Here is a 19505-nt window from a genome sequence, read left to right as displayed (position 1 = left end):
AAAAATCTAAAGAGCCAAGATTGCTTACAGTGATAAACCCCCTCATCCGAAGATTCTGGACACTGAATTGTATATGTTCCTCCCCCCAGCGAATCAGCCTGATACAACTAAGAATCCCAAATCCCCATTAAACATTAACTCAGGTAACAAATTAAGTGGGTTTTTTTTTTGTCTTGGAGATCATTAACACCACCACCAACAAGGAATTAAAAGAATAAAAAAAATGAGGGGGGAGGGAAAAAAAAAGAGGGAAGAATTATGATGGGAACGGCATCTGCGGTCCTCTAAAAGCAATAAACAGTCCTCGGGCATCTCTGTCCTCCCCCTCCCCCACAAGAAAAATGGACAAATTTTCAAAACCGACCCCTTGGGGTTTTTATTTGCAAAAAACGACCGGTTTTGAAAATATTTACAAAAACCGACCCCAGGGGCTGAAAACAGGTCGGTTTTTGAAAATTTTTTTCCCAAACTTCACGGGAGTTGAACTCCCGTGAAGTTTTTCTCATAACAAAACTTCACGGGAGTTCAACTCCCGTGAAGTTTGGGAAAAAATTTTTCAAAAACCGACCTGTTTTCAGCCCCTGGGGTCGGTTTTTATAAATAAGTGTGAAATGGGTCGTTTTTTGCAATTAAAAACCCCAAAGGGTCGGTTTTGAAAATTTGTCCCAAGAAAAATACTGTTAACAGATTTTACTGACTCGTAAATTGGGGAGGAAAAAAAAAATTTCCCCTCCTCCTGATTGGATATGAGAATTCACCGGTAGTAATAAAAAATGGTGGCCATTGGATTCCGATCACCAGGGAATCAGAAAATGGTGTGCGTGCGGAACAAAACATGCATCTATGAATTGAACTGATGATGAATCTTCGGTCTTAAATTGTTCTTTCTACAAGCCTGTTGTAAGATCGATTTCTATTTCACCTCTTTAATAAATTACAATTATTCAATTATTTCACCTCTTTAATAAAATTACAGGCCTTGCTTGAGAATGGCATGATGGAGTTATAAAAAGGGTATGTATAGGGGACCGCGATAGAAAAGATGGTTCAGCTTTTATTTGGTGTTGGATCCTATGCCCATCTAATTCCTAGAAGTCTTACGTGAGGGGTGACAAATTCTAGAATTTTTTTTCAAATCCAATCCATTTAGAAACTTAATTGGAAAAATGGAATCGTTTCGAATTTAGTTGTCAAAATCGACCCAGTTTCAATCAACCAGTTGGTTAAAACTGGGTCAACTTTGATAAAAAAAAGTTACGAAATTGCACAGGACTTGAAGTCCCGTGAAGTTTAAGCGCGTTGTTAAACTTTACGAGACTTCATGTCCCGTAAAGTTTCGTAACTTTTTTTTATCAAAATCGACACAGTTTCAACCAACTGGGATAATTCAAAATATCTCTCGTGGGAGGAAAGACTAGAGCCCATAATCTCCCACGAGGAGTTTGAGTGGCTTTGATAATCAAAATCTATACAGGTTTCCTGTTAAAAAGGTCTTTACAGATTTTATTCTTTAACCTTTTATCGAACAATTTTCTTTACCCCCCGAAAAAAAAAGAAAAACATTTTTATGGCTGACAAAAATCTTTAACAGTCGAACAATGTGCAAGCGGTCCTACCCTTTTTTTTCTTCTTGTGACCAGAACTTTCGCAAAGATATTTTCGGAACGGAAGAGAGAATTCCGCCTTTGATTAAGGCGCTGACGTTGACTATGCACGGGGCCCCCACTTTGGTTTATTTTAACCCCCACCCCAAGCCATCTGCAGCCAACCGCCGCAGGATCCTTACTAGGACGCATTAAATACAGTTGTCATGTAGTCAACGACTATTGCGTATATGTCGATAGATGACCCCATATGATCTGATGCTGATAGCAACTTAAGTTCCAACCTAAACACCTACGGTCGGTCCCACGGCATTAGGCTACTTTGTGATTCAATTAAATTTGAAAATAAATAAATAAATAAATAAATAACACTGGGGATCTCACATTCTTTGTTTATGTTGAAGGGAAATTCTTTGGAAGAAGGGGATTTTTTTTTTTTTTTTGTTGATCGGTCAACTTAGAGAGTTCGTTGCTTTCTCTGGCTCTTGTTTTTACAAATTATGGTACACGTATGACCTGTTGATACATTACGTTTCATTTTTTTTCCCAAGGGTGCGGCCGCAGCTTGTATCTCTCCTGCAGTGAAAACTTGGATGACTCCTGAACTCAATCCACACTAGGATCAAGAAGCCACCCGTAGAAACTGTTCTCCAATGATGACCCCCGAGGCCGGAGAGAACCTACGGTGATGCTGCCTTAGCTGCACCGATGGGGTTGGCGTCGTTATCGGCGCCCTTCTTCTTCCCCTCTTTTCTGCGTGGGTTCTCGCCTTGCTCTTGATTTTTCACCATCACCGGTTTGAACTGGAGGAAAATGAGGATCATGTGAGTGAGGAACTTAAATGTTTGGAAAAGCCGCTATTTCGCGGCACTCAAAATAGACACCGAGACGTAGATGCTACACTATACATGACCATGTTCTCCTCTAATAAACGGATGGTTCTCAGATCACTCTCGTGAGGTCTTATATATTCAGCGGTTGGACCGCAAGCTACAGTAGTTTTATTTGTTATGAGGGTCGAAAGATGAATATATTTCTTACTGGGCGGTTTGCATGGATAATTATTTTACCAAATTAGCGTCACTTCTTTATCTGAGATCTTGACTTAAACAAGCTCATGCACACAAGAAAAACAAGAAGATACGTGGACCAGCGTGTGTATGAAACCAAACCTGGTAAATAGAATAAATAACATTCCTTCGGATTTGTGCCATCATCTCTAAGAAAAGGTTATAGCCCTCGAGCTTGTACTCAATCAGGGGATCCCGCTGGGCATATCCACGCAACCCCACAGCTTGCTGTACGAACTTGAGGGCTTGCAAGTGTTCCTTCCATAACCGATCGATGTTGCTTAGAACCAGGAACCTCTCCGCTTCCTTCATCAGCCCTGGAGCTTCTTTCTCCACTACCTCCTGAAATTAGACCATGATGGTCAGAAACATAACACAAAGTAGATATACTAAATATGAGATAAAAAATAGTCAATGATTCATGACGACACTAGGCGATGGTTCAATTTCACAATCCCAAGAAGATGATATCCAATGTAGCAACTCACACTTTTCTGAAAGTATGCTTCTCGCCCACGATAACGAAGGTAATCCCGCAAGTCCTCATAGGTTGAACATTTACTTCGCAACAACTCTGGTGTCAGATCACTTAATAGATAGCAGTACCTGATAATTGAGTATAACGGAGGTAATACGCAAGTTGAAATTGTCATTGCAACTGCTTTAGAGCATAATTAAGCACGTGAAACTGAAACCATATTGTTAATATAGTTGCTCCATTGAGCATTTGAAAAATCATATAAAACTGACAGACAACATTTCACTTACTGTTGCAGTTTTGCAATGAGTTTATCAAGATCCCAGCTTTCCTTTGGAACATCTGGACCAACATTGGCCTATATATGTAAAGCAAAGAGTCAGAAAACACCAGAATACTTTAATTTAAGGGATTTTTTTTTATATTCATAGGTGACTGTACTCATTTATTGACTTTTTTCAAGATCAAAACAGCTTTGAGAAACACGTTTTGAGACCCATATTACCTCTAAGATGTCATCCATAGTCAATTCTGCATATTCGACAATAAGAGATTGAAGGTTATCTGATTCAAGCGCCCTCCTCCTCTCAGTATACACCCGATCTCTTTGGCTGTTCAGTACTTCATCGAATTCAAATAACTGCTTCCGAATATCAAAAAAGTAGTTTTCCACCTTCCTTTGAGCCTCATCTAGTGCCTTAGTCAGCATTTTTGATTCTATAGGAAGGTCTTCGACTCTGAAAGCTCTCATTAATCCCTGCAGACAGTTAACAATGTCTAAGCAAGCATCATAGTTCCCATCAACCCCTGAACTGGAACGAAGTAAGATTATATAGAACTGAAAAATATAAATCTACACGCAAGTGCATGGGCGCACCACATGCACCCACACATGTACCCACTCGTCTACCCACCCATCAGTGCATGCGCGTGCACACACGTACACACGCGCGCGCAAAGAGATAAAATATACACATACATACATAAATATACACATACACACAAATGAGCGCACCCGCGCACACATTGCAAGACACTATAATTGGCATAATTTTTCTTTCTGGGCTATAGCTTCCACCTCAACGATCACATGTGTATAACTTCATCTTCTTTTAGCCTTACATGTACCTTCTTTTTTCTTCAAGTCCAGGAAAATCTTGAAGAGTTGGTCCAATAAGCTTACATTATAATTTAATCCCGACACATAAACTGCAATTGATTATCGTGTCTTTTTGTATGCCGCATTGAATTCTTCAATGCCCTGCTATAGCAAGGGATTTTCAGATTAATTAGCTGATGACTTCATTTGCGCCCATCCATTATTCTTCCCCCTCTCTCCTCCGGTAGTGGGTTAATGCTTATCTTTAGTTTGAGCTGATGTTTGTAATTTTGTTCTATGTGAATAGACTGTGATGGTTGTTCAGTTGTTTAGTTGCCTAGGTATTGGAAGACTTGTTTATTTGCTAAGTACTCTTTATTAATGAATTGCAAAGTGACAGCTTAGTTTCCCCAAATCCAAAACGGTTTCTCTTTGAATAAAAGGGATGTAAGCCGAAGACTAGCAAGTCTTCAAAAAAATTATGAATAGAGCCTCAACATCCCAGATATTCATCTCAATTCAAACTAATACACCGTGACAGATAAAAAAGAAAGCACATAAAAAGCCCTGTTATTCATCAAATTCACCCCTTGGAAAAAACATATATATTAATGATCAAGAGAAATTAGTGAGAACCTGTACTCTGTCTCCACCAAATATCCGGAAAATGTTATCTTCTAGACTAAGAAAGAACCTAGAGCTTCCTGGATCACCTTGCCTCCCACTTCGACCGCGAAGCTGAATACACACATGATATAGTTAACCAAATAACAAATGGCACTATGCAAAATAAAAAAGAACATGAGTTGATTTGTTTGCTTCATTAAATGAGACGAAGTAATGTGTACAGTCACTTCCCATAAGCATAATTCATGATGAAATCTGACCTGATTATCTATTCTACGTGATTCATGGCGCTCAGTCCCCACCACATGAAGTCCACCAGCCGAAACAACCTATAAATTGCTCGAATGACAAATTATTATTGTCAATCTCTAACTACATTAACATCAGAACTATTGCTGCCTTGTTGGTTAGATAGAGAACCTTTTTCCTTTCCTCTTCAGTATAAACTTTGTATTCATCAACCATTTTCTTGAATGCATCTCTCAACTTTGAAATGACCTCATCTTTAATAGGACCCTGCAAAGTGGACACTGAAAGCTTTTAGTATATATCACAATCAGCATGTGCAGTGGTGAAATGAAACAGAAGGGCAAAAAAGTTCACGGAGAAATACATGAAATATCAACAAAGCTCTCCACATGCCATATGTCTAGGAGAACAACAAAATGCACTTCAACAGGCGAGCCATAACAACCAAAAATAACTAGTTCTGGGCCCAAAGCCATATACATCTGTGAATTTAATAATAGGAATTGTTCTTCTAGTTTATCTGATTGAATAAAGGAAAGTATGCCAAACCCTCATTCGACTTGCACGCTTCCTATTTAACCTAAGTTCAGCTACTTTTAAAGAACTTAAACTTCTTTGGAGAACTATGACCTTACTTAGGAAAACTATCACATGCAAATTACCTTTTCACATGAATACGAAAGTCGCTCTTCTGCTTCAAGCTCCGTTAGTGATCTTTGGCCCCATGTTTCGGCAGCAGAGTCCACTGCAGCTTTGGCCAACGCTACTGTATCTTTAGAAAGGTTGCAAGGGAATAGAGTTTCATTCACCTGTATAAATACAAGCAATGAGATCAAGTAGAGTTATTGTTGAATTCTTCATCCAAATAAATTAGCATACATATACAAAACGTAATTGCACCTGCCAAGTTTTCTTTGGTGGAAGTTTCTTCACAGAGACAAATGTGCCTTCTATAGGCTTGACAACTCTGTAGCATCCATGTCATCTTAGAATCAATATTATAATGAAAATATTTCCATGCAAGACAATTCTACAAAGTTGACAACCTCAGACATGCACCAGACGGATTATTGCAGGTTGAGTGACAAAACATGGAAAAATGGGGTAATAGAAGATAGCAGCATATGTAGTAGAAATGCTATGATAGTCTATTGAAATACAATGTTGATTCTGATACATAAGAAACTTGAAATGCAATAAATAGTCAACCAAAAAAAAACATCTGCAGGTTATTTAGTATCAGAAGGATCAAAAGGGCCATACTAATCACATATGAAGGTCCGCAATAGTGATCAATTGATTTGTAAAAGCATTAAACTGAAAAAAATGCCTTCTGAACCTCATTTGTTAATCAATATAGCTGAAATTTTGATTGAGATGAGTAGGCGTGGTGCACAAGTATACATGTCTACATGAAAAGCATTAAGACAGCTAGATTGCAAAATATATATCTGAATGGATGTGCCAGTAAAAAGAGACAGCCTTATTATGCTAAATATCCATATGCTCAAAAGCATGCTCAAATGGAAGTATCCAGTTTAGTTTATTGAGTTCCATGTGTGGTCTATGGCTAAAGATTGGTGTTGATATGCAACAAGAAGTACAATTTGGCTGAAAGGAATCTTGAACCAACAAATCATACACAGATGTGTACGCAGAAACAGGATTTGGTGTAAAATCTATAAAAATAGTCTTTCTTCGAACTAAATCCAAAACTTGGAAAACTTCAATACCTCGGCATAAGCATCTCACGAAGCTTCAATCTTGCAATGAATTCTGCATTTCCACCTAGAATGATATCTGTTCCCCTTCCTGCCATATTGGTAGCTATTGTTACTGCTCCTAATCGACCACTTTGTGCTACAATTTCAGCTTCCCTCTCAACATTTTCAGGTTTTGCATTGAGGACCTTCAAAAAGAAAAGGAGGCAAAATAAACTAAAAGTATGCAAAAATAAATTCTCAAGACAGGCCACCTTTTTGTATATATTTGAAATATTTCCAATTTTTCATTTATCTTGTGGTTGGGGAATAGCTATATCTTGGAGGTACTAATTTTTGTTCCCTATATCTTTCTTCAGCCAATCATTGTTTTTGTCTAAAGGCCTATCTAAGCATGATTGGTGTCAGTTAAAAAACTCAATGTTTACTTAATTAACCTAAGAAAGCATAGAGTTATTGGCTTGTATTCCTTCATGAGGCTGGTAGACGTAGTCATATGAAATAATAATACTAGTTGTTCAATAACTAAAGGTAAATTGTGATATACATTAATGGTTCCTTAAGGTCACTTTATCTAGTTTCTTTGTAAGAAGGATTGTTCTCTGCTGTCGGACTTGCAATCTGAAGGTACTGTGTCCTATAGTAGGATATAAATTTAAAGATTCACTAAGTCAGTCTTGTGAACTCTCTCTAAAAAGGAGCATGCCTGATAATTGGATTCAGTTTCATGGCATGAGATACAAAAATGCATATAAATACTGTTGTCAAGTATGCTTCCATCTCTACTATCCAGCCCCGCAACAAATACAAATTACTTTCCTTCATTTTTCTGATAGCAGTAGATGTACACAATGATTCCTGCATGCTGTTGACAATACCTGCACGAGTTGTTTTGTTTCATGGTTCCATATAGTTAGTGATACATGGCATGATGATCTCTGTCAATGGGGACATTCACATTACAGATAATGGAATTTTATATCAAGTAGGAACTCTGGAAATGATGCCCCTGAAATATAGATGTCTGTGGTCCCTTGTCTCACCCGAAGAGCACTCGTTCATTTCATCTTGAAAGTAAGTTTAAGTGACAGTCAACTTCTCTCATAATTTAAAATATGCCATTTCAATACATATTGATGATTATCAAGCTGGTTTTCATACTATCTGATGACGAACAAACTAATGATAAAATGTGTTGATAAACACAATATGGTCTTTAACCCAGTTCCATCTATATAGCATTTCACTTGCAACACATGAAAGAGAAAGTGGAGCACCTTAGTTTTTAGGCTTAGCCAAGACCTTATGAATACCAGTGACTGAAGAAGGGACGAATAGCCCATATAATTTTATGTAGAATATTAAAAGAAAATGTATGCATTATACACAACTCACCTCATGAGGTATTCCAGCATCACGTAATTGTTCTGACAAGGAGTCACTTTGCTCAACGCTAGTTGTACCAACAAGCACTGGGCGCCCAGTCTTGTTCATTCTTGAAATCTCTACTACAACCGCACGCCATTTTCCGGTAGTTGCCCTGAAGACTACATCAGACTCATCCTGCAAAAGAAGATTAATTTAGATTTTGACTTTTGAAGGAAGACAGATGGACATCCTATGTAAGTGAAAGTAAATTTGGTAATTTCTCAAGTACAAAAAAACTGCTCCAACAAAATATGTGATGCTTCAACATAGTCCAGATCAAATATGTCCTTATTCCAGTACAAATGCACATTGTTTGTAGGGTACAATTTGTTCATGCATGTTCCCATTTTAGTGCTGCCTGCTCTGTCTTTATCAAAGTTTTCTGGTACAAACTAGACACCATATGTGCACCATAACATATAGTACTAAACACTTGGCATGTAAGAAAAGAATTAAAACCAGAAAAGACAGGTTAGAGATCCACAACGATATTGGTATTGGTATGAGGCAGCTCTTTTAGTTACAACTGTTTGTAGCTTCGGCAGTCTCAGGGTTCAAATTGTAAGTTCTAAGTATCTGATTCTACACATTTGCATCAAAGTTTCACAATGACATGATGGAAAGAGAACCATTCTCAGACATCCATTTTGACAGAAGATATGTTGATGCAAATGATCTAAAAGTAGCTGTTCGGCAGACTTTTCTTATTTATGCTTGAATACACACAGTAAAGAAAAATGCAGCACCAAATACAACAGCTGCAAGAAGACAGCCATTCAACAGGTAAAGCAATGCATTTCAGAAAACAGTTGGAAGTGTCTTTTACTAAAGCAATCAAAGTGCTAGCTGCTCTCAAGTATGTTTACATGACACCAAAGCCAGCAACTATCAGAAAAGACATAGGAGATAACCACCAAATCATCCTTCTATGTTATAGAGTTTCAAACAAAGTTTAATACCTTTCTTATCATGGGCTTGTTTGTTGGAACAATAGTAACTTTCAGCTTATATATGCTCTCAAATTCTGTACTCTCAGTTGCTGCAGTTCCAGTCATGCCACATAGCTTCGGGAACTACAGGGCAAAACAAACTAGCATCAGGAACTGTCAGGTTGGAAGTTTCTTACAAAGTGGATGGATAAGCATTGCGAGGAAAACTCAAATATAAATCATTTACTTACCTGGAGGAAAAAGTTCTGGTAACTAATGGATGCAAGTGTGACAGTTTCATTTTGAATTGGCAACCCTTCCTTTGCTTCCACCGCCTGATGAAGACCATCACTCCATCGCCTACCCTGCCAAAACCAATATCCAAGTGTAATCAAGTAGTCTTTTGAACAGAAATCTTGGATAATCAAATAATATAAAATGGAAAAAACACAATCCATGGAGAGGCAAAAAGGCAAGAAACAAAAGATATATTATCGTTATGCATCATTTAACCTGAATATGGAATTTAAGTTTGATACATCTGCACGAGAAAACTTCTCAAGTATGCAAAACATAGGAAAGAAAACCTAAATGCATAAATAGCTCAATCACAAAAAAGAACGTACATTTAGCCACCCTAAAATCAAAAGAATGTAATGAACTGGTTATTCTTTAGTCAAGTTTTTCATATAATCTAAAAATGAAAAAAAATAAAAAATTAAAAAAAAATCAAGTCGATTATTCTTAAGAAAAGACCCTAATATCATGATGGTAATTCGAACTTCGAAGAAACTCACTTGCATGACTCGACCTGTAAATTCATCCACAATTAGAACTTCCTTGGCACGAACAATGTAGTTTACATCTCTGAGAAAGAGTTCCTTCGCCTTGATGGCATTTAAAACAAATGAAGCCCATTGCTCTCGAGGATCATAGAGATCCTTTACATCCAAGATTTCCTCAGCATCCTCATATCCCTGTTCTGTAAGTAGAACAGTTTTTTGCTTTTCATCCACCTGAATACAATCCAGATTCAAGAAAAAGTTTAATAAACATCATTATTTATCTATTTAGCAAAATTTAGTATTAGCCAGTAGCATTTTATCTCATTTTATAATAAAGCAATATTGCCTTAATTTCTAAATAATGAAGGACAAATGTCATCTTTCATGTGATAGATGGCCTTTGGAGGGTATTAACTGTGCTGAATTAACAATTAGAGAGCAGTTTTTTGTAATGACTATTAACCCAAATTTCAAAAGATAGAATCTGAAGTCATGTTCCAGCCTTACAGTATAATGCAGATCACGCTCAAAAGCTGCAGCAATCTTTGCTGCTTTGTAGTACCGGTCACTCGGCTTATCTGCAAGGCCTGAGATGATCAGAGGTGTTCTTGCTTCGTCAATAAGGATAGAATCAACCTCATCAATCACACAGTAGTTGAAGCCTCTCAAGACAAGTTCATCAACACTCTGTAAGTACAAAAGAATGTCAAATGTTAGCTGGGGAACCCATAAGTATGTGAGATTAAGAGTAAACAAAAAGTTGGATAATGCATTATGAAAACTATTTGACAAAGAAATCTGTAACAGTGAAGCTCATTAGAAATAGAGTATTATACTTTCCGTGGCAAGATTGTCTCTTAGGTAATCGAATCCAAGTTCACTGTTGGTGACATATGTAATGTCACACAAGTAATTCTCCCTTCTTTGCTCGCTCGACATATTCTCTGCCAATGTGAAATATTATTAAACATAGTTTAGCAATCATAAAAGTAAATGACTGACATTGGATATGGGATGCTACTACAAGAATCTAAATTATAAAACATGCAGGAATAGAGTTAATAGAGGACTGAATGAGGTTGATGAATTCTTCAAAAGTAGATCCAAGCCCTTGTTTGGAGTACATTTGTAAGTAAGTTCATGCAAGTTGCAAACAGAGGTTGAGCAAAGTTGGATTCAATGTGCACCAAGATGGAGTTTTATTAGGCTAATTACAGCAAGCAAGCAGAACAATGGTGTTCCCCCAGCAACATTTGACTGGCCTATATTATCCGCAACTTTGCTTATGTCCCTATTTATACATAATTTTAACTACCTAATACGACTTATACAATGGACTATCAACCACTTAGCAAAAAAGTCACATATTGAATATGTGATAACAAAACACAAAGTTCATATGGAAACAAATAATAGTCAGTGCAAGGAAGGCAATTTGTTAGTGTGTTTATAGGAGTTGGTTACACCATATATAATCCATTTTCTAGTAATCTTAACGTAAAATCAAAAGACATTGAAAACGTGATAACATGCGCTTTTAAAGGATGCTACATACGTTGGATTAGGCCAACCTGCAGTCCCAGAAATCGAGGCACTTGACCAACCCACTCACAATCTCGTCGTGCAAGATAATCATTCACAGTGACAATATGCACTCCTTTCCCAGTCAGTGCATTCAGATATGCTGGCAAAATAGCCACAAGTGTTTTCCCTTCTCCAGTCCTCATCTCTGCAATTTCCCCTTTGTGAAGAACCATGCCACCTGTAGGAGCCAAACTATAAAGATTAACACCACAAACATTAAGCGTGCGTTTGGCAACTCCACAATCTAATTTTAGTGGGTACAACTTTGGTCCAAAAGTTAGTTTTTAGTTTGGCAACAATGGGCCAAAGTTGAACTAGTTTTCTTTAGTTCAAAATTTAGGCTCTAAACTAGTTCTCTTATGAACCACCCTCTACTTAATGCTTTAGTTTAAACACAGTTTCAATCAGCAAAGACCACCGAAGAATGTTTAAGATGCGTTTTAATGAGATAGTACAATAACATGGAGAAGCACCACTTATAAACCTTAAAAGCCAGTTCACTACTTTAGTTTCAGTTGTTCTAAACTTTATCTGCATAGCTACAATGAGCAGGACAAATGGTTTTAATTGCATAAGGATTTTAGTTCACAGAAATTCGGAAAGTTTATAGTACGCAAAATATTCTATGTAGGACGATAATTTTTTATTTGGCTAAAAACAGACAAAATCATATATTATAGTCCACTTAAACTCCGAAATGTGAGTGCATAAGATATTCTATGCAGGATGGCAACTTGTTATTTGGTTGAAAATGACTAAATCATAGTCTATTGTCCATAGAGGTTCGGAAACTTTGCATTACACGTAAAATACTCTACGTGGGACAATAATATATGATTTGGTCGAAGACGAGCACAATCTTGGCATTGTCTATGGTTTGGTCCACAGAAATTTGAGCATTTTGTAGTACATACAAAATATGCTATGTTGGATGGTAATCTATAGTCTGTTTGAAAACAGAGAAAAACATGTGTTTCTCAGCAAAAAATTTGGAATTTTAGAATATGCATAAAATATTCTACGAGGGACTACAACTCGTGATTAGGTCAAAAAAGGCCAATTTAGGAGGTACATCCTAAGAAATTCGGGAATTTTGGAGGACGCATAAAACATTATATATCTTTATGTACTTGTGATTTCGTCGAAACCGGCCAAATCATGGGTTACAATCCACATACATTCAAAAAATTGGGAGTAGGCATAAAATACTCTATGTGGGTTATAATCCACATAAATTCAAGAACGACCAAAAGCATAGGTTATAGTCCACAACAATCAGAAATTTTGGAAAACACAAAACATTCTACGCAAGACGGAAATTGCGATTCAGTTGAAAACTATCAAAGCTATGGATCCATTGAAAATTTGAAACTATCAAGTACGCACAAAAGATTTCATGCAGGACAACTTGTGATTTGATAAAAACAACCAAAATAATGGGTTACTCCACAGAAGTTTGGAAATTTTCAAATTCAGAGTACACATATTTTTTTTAAGAAACAACATAAATTAATTACTACAGGATAACAATTTGTGATTTGCTTGAAAACAATTGAAATCATGTGTTAATCTTGGACACATAAAATATTGTATGAGGGGCATTAACTTGTGACTTAAGAAAAAACGACCAAACTTATGGTTTATAGTCTCTCGAAATTGAAAATTTTATTATTATTTGATTGAACCAAATTCATGGATTTCGTTAAAAACTGCCAATATCATAGCTTAGTCCAAATAAGTTCGAAAACCTTGGAGTATGCATAAAAAAATTTATGCACGGCGACAATTTATAATTTGGTTAAAATGGCCAAAATCATGTGTCTTGAGAGACGTTAATTTGTGATTTCACGGAAAACGATCAAAATTCAGGGTTATAGACCACCGAAATTCAAAAATTTTGAAGAACGCTAAAAATATTTTAGGCACAATGACAATTGGTTATTTGGTCGAAAACGGCCAAAATCATGGGTTATAGTTTACAAAAAATTCTTATAAAATTTTTTTGAGTACTCACAATATACTCTACTCGGAATGCCAATATTTTATTTGGTCAAGAGTTGCCAAAATCATGGTTTATAGTCCTTAGTAATTCGGGAATTTTATAATATGAATAAATTATTCTATTCAAGATGGCAGTTCATAACTTGGTCAAAAATGGCCTAAATCATAGGTTTAGTCCTATATTACCCGGGTACTTCTATAATGAAGCCGTACCCGTACCGGACACGTACCCGACACTTTCACGTACCCAAACTTCATGGACACTTCTTGAATATATGCATGCATTTATTACAACATGTACTCAATTATACGATATCTGTGTTAATTTAAAACACTTGTCAAAGACTTCCTGGGCGTAGAGCTTACACTTCACATCCGTATTTTGAAACTAATGAGATACGGATCAGATTCGTTTCAGTCCAATACCCAAGTTTAAAACTACATAGTTAATGGGACGTTTAGATGTCTAGTAAAAAAAATGAGTAGTTTACAATTCACGATAATCAATATGATAAAAGAAACTCAAAAATGTGATCAGAATTTTAATTCTAATGACACATGAAGGGGGAAATTTATCTTATGTACAGTATTAATTCAATATATATATGTAGTCATGTCCCCGTACCCTACATTTTACAGTTTTACCGTGTCCCGTACCCGCACCCGCACCCGCACCCGCACCAGTACTCGTGCCTGTTTCCATGCAACTTAGGTTTAGTCCAAAGAAAGTGGGGAATTTTTTAGTACACATAAGATATTTTACAGAAAAAAGCAATTTTGATTTGATCGAGAACGAACGCAATCATGGAATATACTCCACAGAATTCGAAAAGTTTGGAATACAAATACAATACTCTATGGAAGACAACAATTTGTGATAAGGTCGAAAAAGACAGAAATAATAGGGGAACAAAGAAATTCAAGCATTTCAAAGCATAGTAGAAAAAACCTATTACAACTCATTATTTGCGTTATGTAAGCCAACATATCTTAAACATTACATAACCTTTTGAAATAACTCAAACACATATAAGTCTACATAATTCTAGTATAACACATGTCATTTCAATGTTACTTATATTATTTCAATAAAACATATGCTATTTTAAATTACTTGTGTTATTTACCATAGAGACATGAGATAGTATCTCCCTTCCTAAAACTTGAAGTAACTAAGCGATTACTTTGAATTGTATTGTTAAGCTTCATGGCTTACTTTAGTCATAGTGACATCATTATGTGATTGTGAAAATATGAATGTGACTAATAACATGAACGTGAAATTCTGAATGAGATGTAAAATTGTAATTATATATTTGAATTTCTATTATGACACTTGTTAGTAAACCATATTGAATTAAAGAATTTTTATTTAAATTTGTTTATAATTTGACATTCTCTTCCTAATTAATAAAATAATTATGAACATCTTTTATGTTTTTGAAATTAAACAATAACAAAATATGTAAACTACGTTATGCATTATGCTTTAAGCTATCGAGAGGACTTAAGTTATACATTATCATTTTTCCAACATTGGTCAAGATTTGAGAGTGTTCTCTTTGATTTTCAGTTTTAAACTTGAGTATATGTGCTTTTTGTTTGATTTTAAGCATTTATGAAATATTTTTATTTGAGAAATCGCAATGATATTTTTAATAATTACAATGTTTTATTTGAAAACTATGATGTTTCTATTTATTAAAATATTTGATTTTTGCTTATTATCTTTTTATTAACCACTTCAATAAACAATAAAACATGTAACCTATGTTATGAGTTACATTATTTTGTGTTTTACATTATCAGGAAGCGAGTGTTGTGTTATGCATTATTGTCAAATTCAACATTATAATTTGGAGTATCCATAATATATTTTATGCCGAATGACAACTTGTGCTTTTGTCAAAAATAGCCAAAAACATGCTTAGTTTTGGAGGATGAGTTAATTATTTCATGAGGGACTCTAACTTGTGACTTTGTTGAAAAATGGTCAAAATCACTAGGTATACTCCATATAAAGTTGGGAAGTTTAGAGTGGACATAAATTATTCTATATAGGACAATAATTAGTGATTTGGTTGAAATAGCATAATAATGGGTTATAATCTATAGAAGTTCAGAAGTTTTGCAAGTATGCATAAAATTTTCTATGCCAGACGGCAAATTTTGACTTGGTCAAAAATGGCCAAAATTATATGTTATAGACCATAAGAATTTGAGAGTTTTTCAGTACGCATAAAATATTCTATGTGAGACGGAAATTTATGATTTGGTCAAGCAAGGGCCAAAATAATGGGTTATAGTCCATAAACATTTAAGGATTTTATAATATACAAAACATTCTATGTTGGACAACTTGTGATTTGGTCGAAAAGGACAAAATGATGAGTTATGATACATAGAAATTTGGAAATTTTTTGAGTACAAATAAAGTATTTCATGCAAGACAACAATTTGTGATTTCGTCAAAAAACGACTAAATCATAAGCTATAGACCATAGACATTCGAGAAATTTGTAGCACACATAAAATATATTTGCCGGACGGCAACATGTGATTTGGTTGAAAATGGCCAAAATTATAGATTATAATCCATAGAATTTCAAAAATTTTGAAGTACAAAATAAATATTCTATGTGCTACGATAAATTGTGGTTTGGCCGAAAATGGCCACACTCATAGGTTATAATCTATGTTGCCTGGATACGGGTACGAGACACGACAAATTTGTAAAAAGTATGGTACGAGGACACGGCTGTATATATATAAAATAATTCATTTTAGATCAATATTGAATTAAATACCTATTACATTTGCAAATATACCCCAAAATATGACAAGCAACCCTCAAAATATTACAAGTATATTGTTTAAAGTTGTAAATATACCTCTAAAAGTTAGTTCTATATCCCAAAAACTTACAAGTCACTAGCATATTCAAAAAGTTAAAACTATATTCCTTGCATAAGAAATAGAAAGCTATTTTTACTTTAATTAAAATTTAGAACTAATATTATTACCTATATAAACAAATACAAGCATTAAAAACCAAACCAGCCCAAACCTAAGCGGGCCGCTTAAACGGCCCGCCCAAACATTTCAAAACAAAAAAAGCGGGTGATGAAAAAAAACCCTAACCCCTCCCCATATAAACCTCAACCTCCCGCTAGGGTTTCCGTCTTCGCCGCCTCCTCCCATTTATCCTCGCCAATCTCTAGGGTTTCCTCACTCCTCCATCAAATGAAATGACCCCTCGCAAAACCGCTAGTGTTTCATCCAGGAACCCAGATCTCATTCGAGGGATCTGCAAGTTCTCCCACTCGAAAATGCACCACAAGCGAGGCCTGTGGGCGATTAAGGCCAAAAACGACGGATCTTTCCCCAAACACGACAAGAAACCCGAACCCGCTAAGCCGCCGAGAAGCTGCCCAAGTTTTACCCCACTGATGACGTGAAGACTGTCATCCCCGCCGCAAGCCCAAGCCCACCAAGCTCAGGTCTAGATTCTAGGGTTTTGGTTTCTAGGGTTCCTAGGTTTAGAATTTTGTGTTGATTTCTTTCCCTTACTCGTGAAATCGTCGTATCTCTGCCGTTTGGGTGCAGATCCGTACCCAAAACGTACCCGACATGGGTATGAGACCAATTTGGTTGTGTCAGGGTATCACAGCCACATGTTATAATCTAGAGAAATTCAAAATTTTCGAGTACGCAAGAAATATTCTTTGCACGATGCTATTTATGATGTAGTCGAAAACAAATAAAATCATGAGTTATGGGGCCCAAAAAATTCAGGAATTTCGAATTGTGCATAAAATATTCTATAAAGGATGACAAACTATGATTTGGTCGAAAACAATCAAGATCATGACTTATAATCCATGGAATTTTAGAAATCTTAGAGCTTGTATAAAATATTCAATGTGAGACGATAAATTGTGATTAGTAGAAAACAAACACAATCATGGGTTATGGTCTACAAAAATTTAGAAATTTTAGAGTACACATAAAATATTCAAAGTGAGATGATAATTTGTGATTTGGTTGAAAGTGGAGGCAATCATGAGTCCACAAAATTCAAAACTTAGAACATATAAAATATTATATGTGGGACGACAAAGTGTGATTTGGTTGAAAATAGCTAGAATCATAAGCTATAGTCTGCAGGAACTCGGAAATTAGAAGTATGTATAGAATACTCTCTATGAGATGACATGTGCTTTGGTCGAAAACGGTCAAAATCTTAGGTTATATAGTCCATAGGAATTCAATAAATTTTGAGTACGCATAAAATATTTTATGCGAGAATGCAACTTTTGATTTAGCGACAATGGCCAAACTTACGATTTATAGTCTATAGGAATTTGGAATTTCCAGAGTACGCATAAAACATTTTATGCGAGAATGCAACTTTTTATTTGGCGAGAACAGGCAAAATCATGGATCATAGTCTATAGATATTCGGATATTTTTTAGTATGCATGAAATATTCTCAAGGGGACGATAATTTGTGACGGACGAATGGCCACTATCATTAGTTATAGTCCATATAAATTCAAAATTTTAGAGTATCCACAATATACACTATGTGTGACAACTATTTGTGATTTAGTCAAAAACGACCAAAATCATGGGCTATAGTCCACATAAATTCAGGATTATGGTGGATAAATGTTATAAGACATCAAGGGATAATAGTTTGACAAAAGTTAAGACGTCAAGGGATAACAAAGGCTTTTAACTGCATGAGGTTTTTGATTCAAAAACATAAACTATGAAAGAATTTGAAGACCGGCGTACAGAAATGGACATGAAGTTGCTCCTCATTGCAACATCATAAACTCGAGAATTATAGAAATGGAGAACTCACCAATCAGTTGCACATCAAACGGGCGAAGACCCAAAACTCTTTTCGAGCCCTCTCTCACCACAGCAAACGCTTCCTACCAAAAAATAAAAATACATTTTCAGTCCCATATTTCCACCCACAAAAAAAAACAAAAACAAAAAGGAAACAATCATCTGAAACCAATTAAAAAACTTACTGCCAGCAGAGAATCCAATGTCTCCCCATTTTGAGCTCTCTCCTTCAGCCTCGCAGTTCTCTCTCTCAGCTCCAAATCCGATAGGCTCGCCATTTCGGGTTCCAACCTATTAATCGAAGCAACCGAATCCGCATACTTTTGCCTCGTCGATTCGCCCGTATCATTCCCTCTGAAGATTCCACCCAATAAACCCCCTAGAGCAGCCTCTACTCGGAGATCTCGCCTCTTTCTTGCTTTAGATCCTCGATCTTGGGGACGTCTTTGGGGGGAATAAGAGAAGCCCAGTTGGGATTTGGGGGTGAAATTTGTGCGGGAGATGAGAATTTTGGGGGAGATGAAGGGAGTGGGTTTTGTTAAAGTGGTTGGGAGAGGGGACGAGGCCATTTCTAGAAGAGAATTTGAGAGGAAGGGGATTGAAATTAGAAGTTGGAGGTGGGATTTAGGAGAAATAATAGATAAAAGCTTGGTTTTTTTTTTAGCTCAGAGAATGGAGCGCTTTGTTGATTCAACAAAGGAGAAAGAAAGGTGCGTGGAGGGAAAATGGGGGAAAAGAGGAAGGGGAAGGATAAGGCGATTTTTTCAGAAGAGTCCTGAGGAATGAAGTAAATTATAGGATATAATTTAGATTGTATTTCATATGTTTATGTCATAGAGAATCTACTCCTCCTCCTCTATACAAACGGGAGAACACAAGATTTACTGTTTATACTACTATAAATGCTACTATAGTACTTACTGTGGTATTATCGCTGTAGCGAATAGAAAATTGGGTACCGTAGGCCTTTTTTGAAAACAAACACCGTAGGGAATATTGTAGCATTTTAAAAAAACTGTAGCAGAAGGAGAATTGTAGTAATTCAAGAAATATTTAAAAAATAGTATTGT

At 36.0% G+C, this 19505-nt stretch overlaps 2 protein-coding genes across 2 annotated transcripts in view; both read right to left on the bottom strand.

Moving 5' to 3' along the window:
• Positions 1-315, bottom strand: part of LOC109831944 (probable polygalacturonase) — a 4147-nt gene extending 3832 nt beyond the window's left edge. Inside the window, exon 1 of the mRNA XM_020399431.1 lies at positions 29-315. Within this exon, the coding sequence (XP_020255020.1) occupies positions 29-46 (18 nt within the window). The 5' untranslated portion in view covers positions 47-315. The remainder of the gene's footprint in view (positions 1-28) is intronic.
• On the bottom strand, positions 2049-19158 carry LOC109831941 (protein translocase subunit SECA1, chloroplastic). Its single transcript, XM_020399427.1, has 20 exons — positions 18621-19158; positions 18446-18518; positions 11546-11752; positions 10831-10934; positions 10498-10677; positions 10003-10221; positions 9457-9570; positions 9236-9349; positions 8244-8411; positions 6861-7036; positions 6028-6094; positions 5790-5936; positions 5299-5394; positions 5139-5207; positions 4888-4989; positions 3658-3909; positions 3443-3510; positions 3163-3280; positions 2777-3016; positions 2049-2407 (listed from the first exon to the last, which is right to left on the bottom strand). The coding sequence occupies exons 1-20, from the start codon at positions 19002-19004 to the stop codon at positions 2285-2287; spliced, it is 3021 nt and encodes a 1006-aa protein (XP_020255016.1). The 5' UTR covers positions 19005-19158; the 3' UTR covers positions 2049-2284.

This window comes from Asparagus officinalis, chromosome 2 (assembly GCF_001876935.1).
Source record: "Asparagus officinalis chromosome 2, Aspof.V1, whole genome shotgun sequence".
In the NCBI taxonomy this organism is placed as follows: domain Eukaryota; kingdom Viridiplantae; phylum Streptophyta; class Magnoliopsida; order Asparagales; family Asparagaceae; genus Asparagus; species Asparagus officinalis.
Note: the sequence above shows the minus strand (reverse complement) of the source record. Positions and strands in the feature narration are given on the sequence as shown.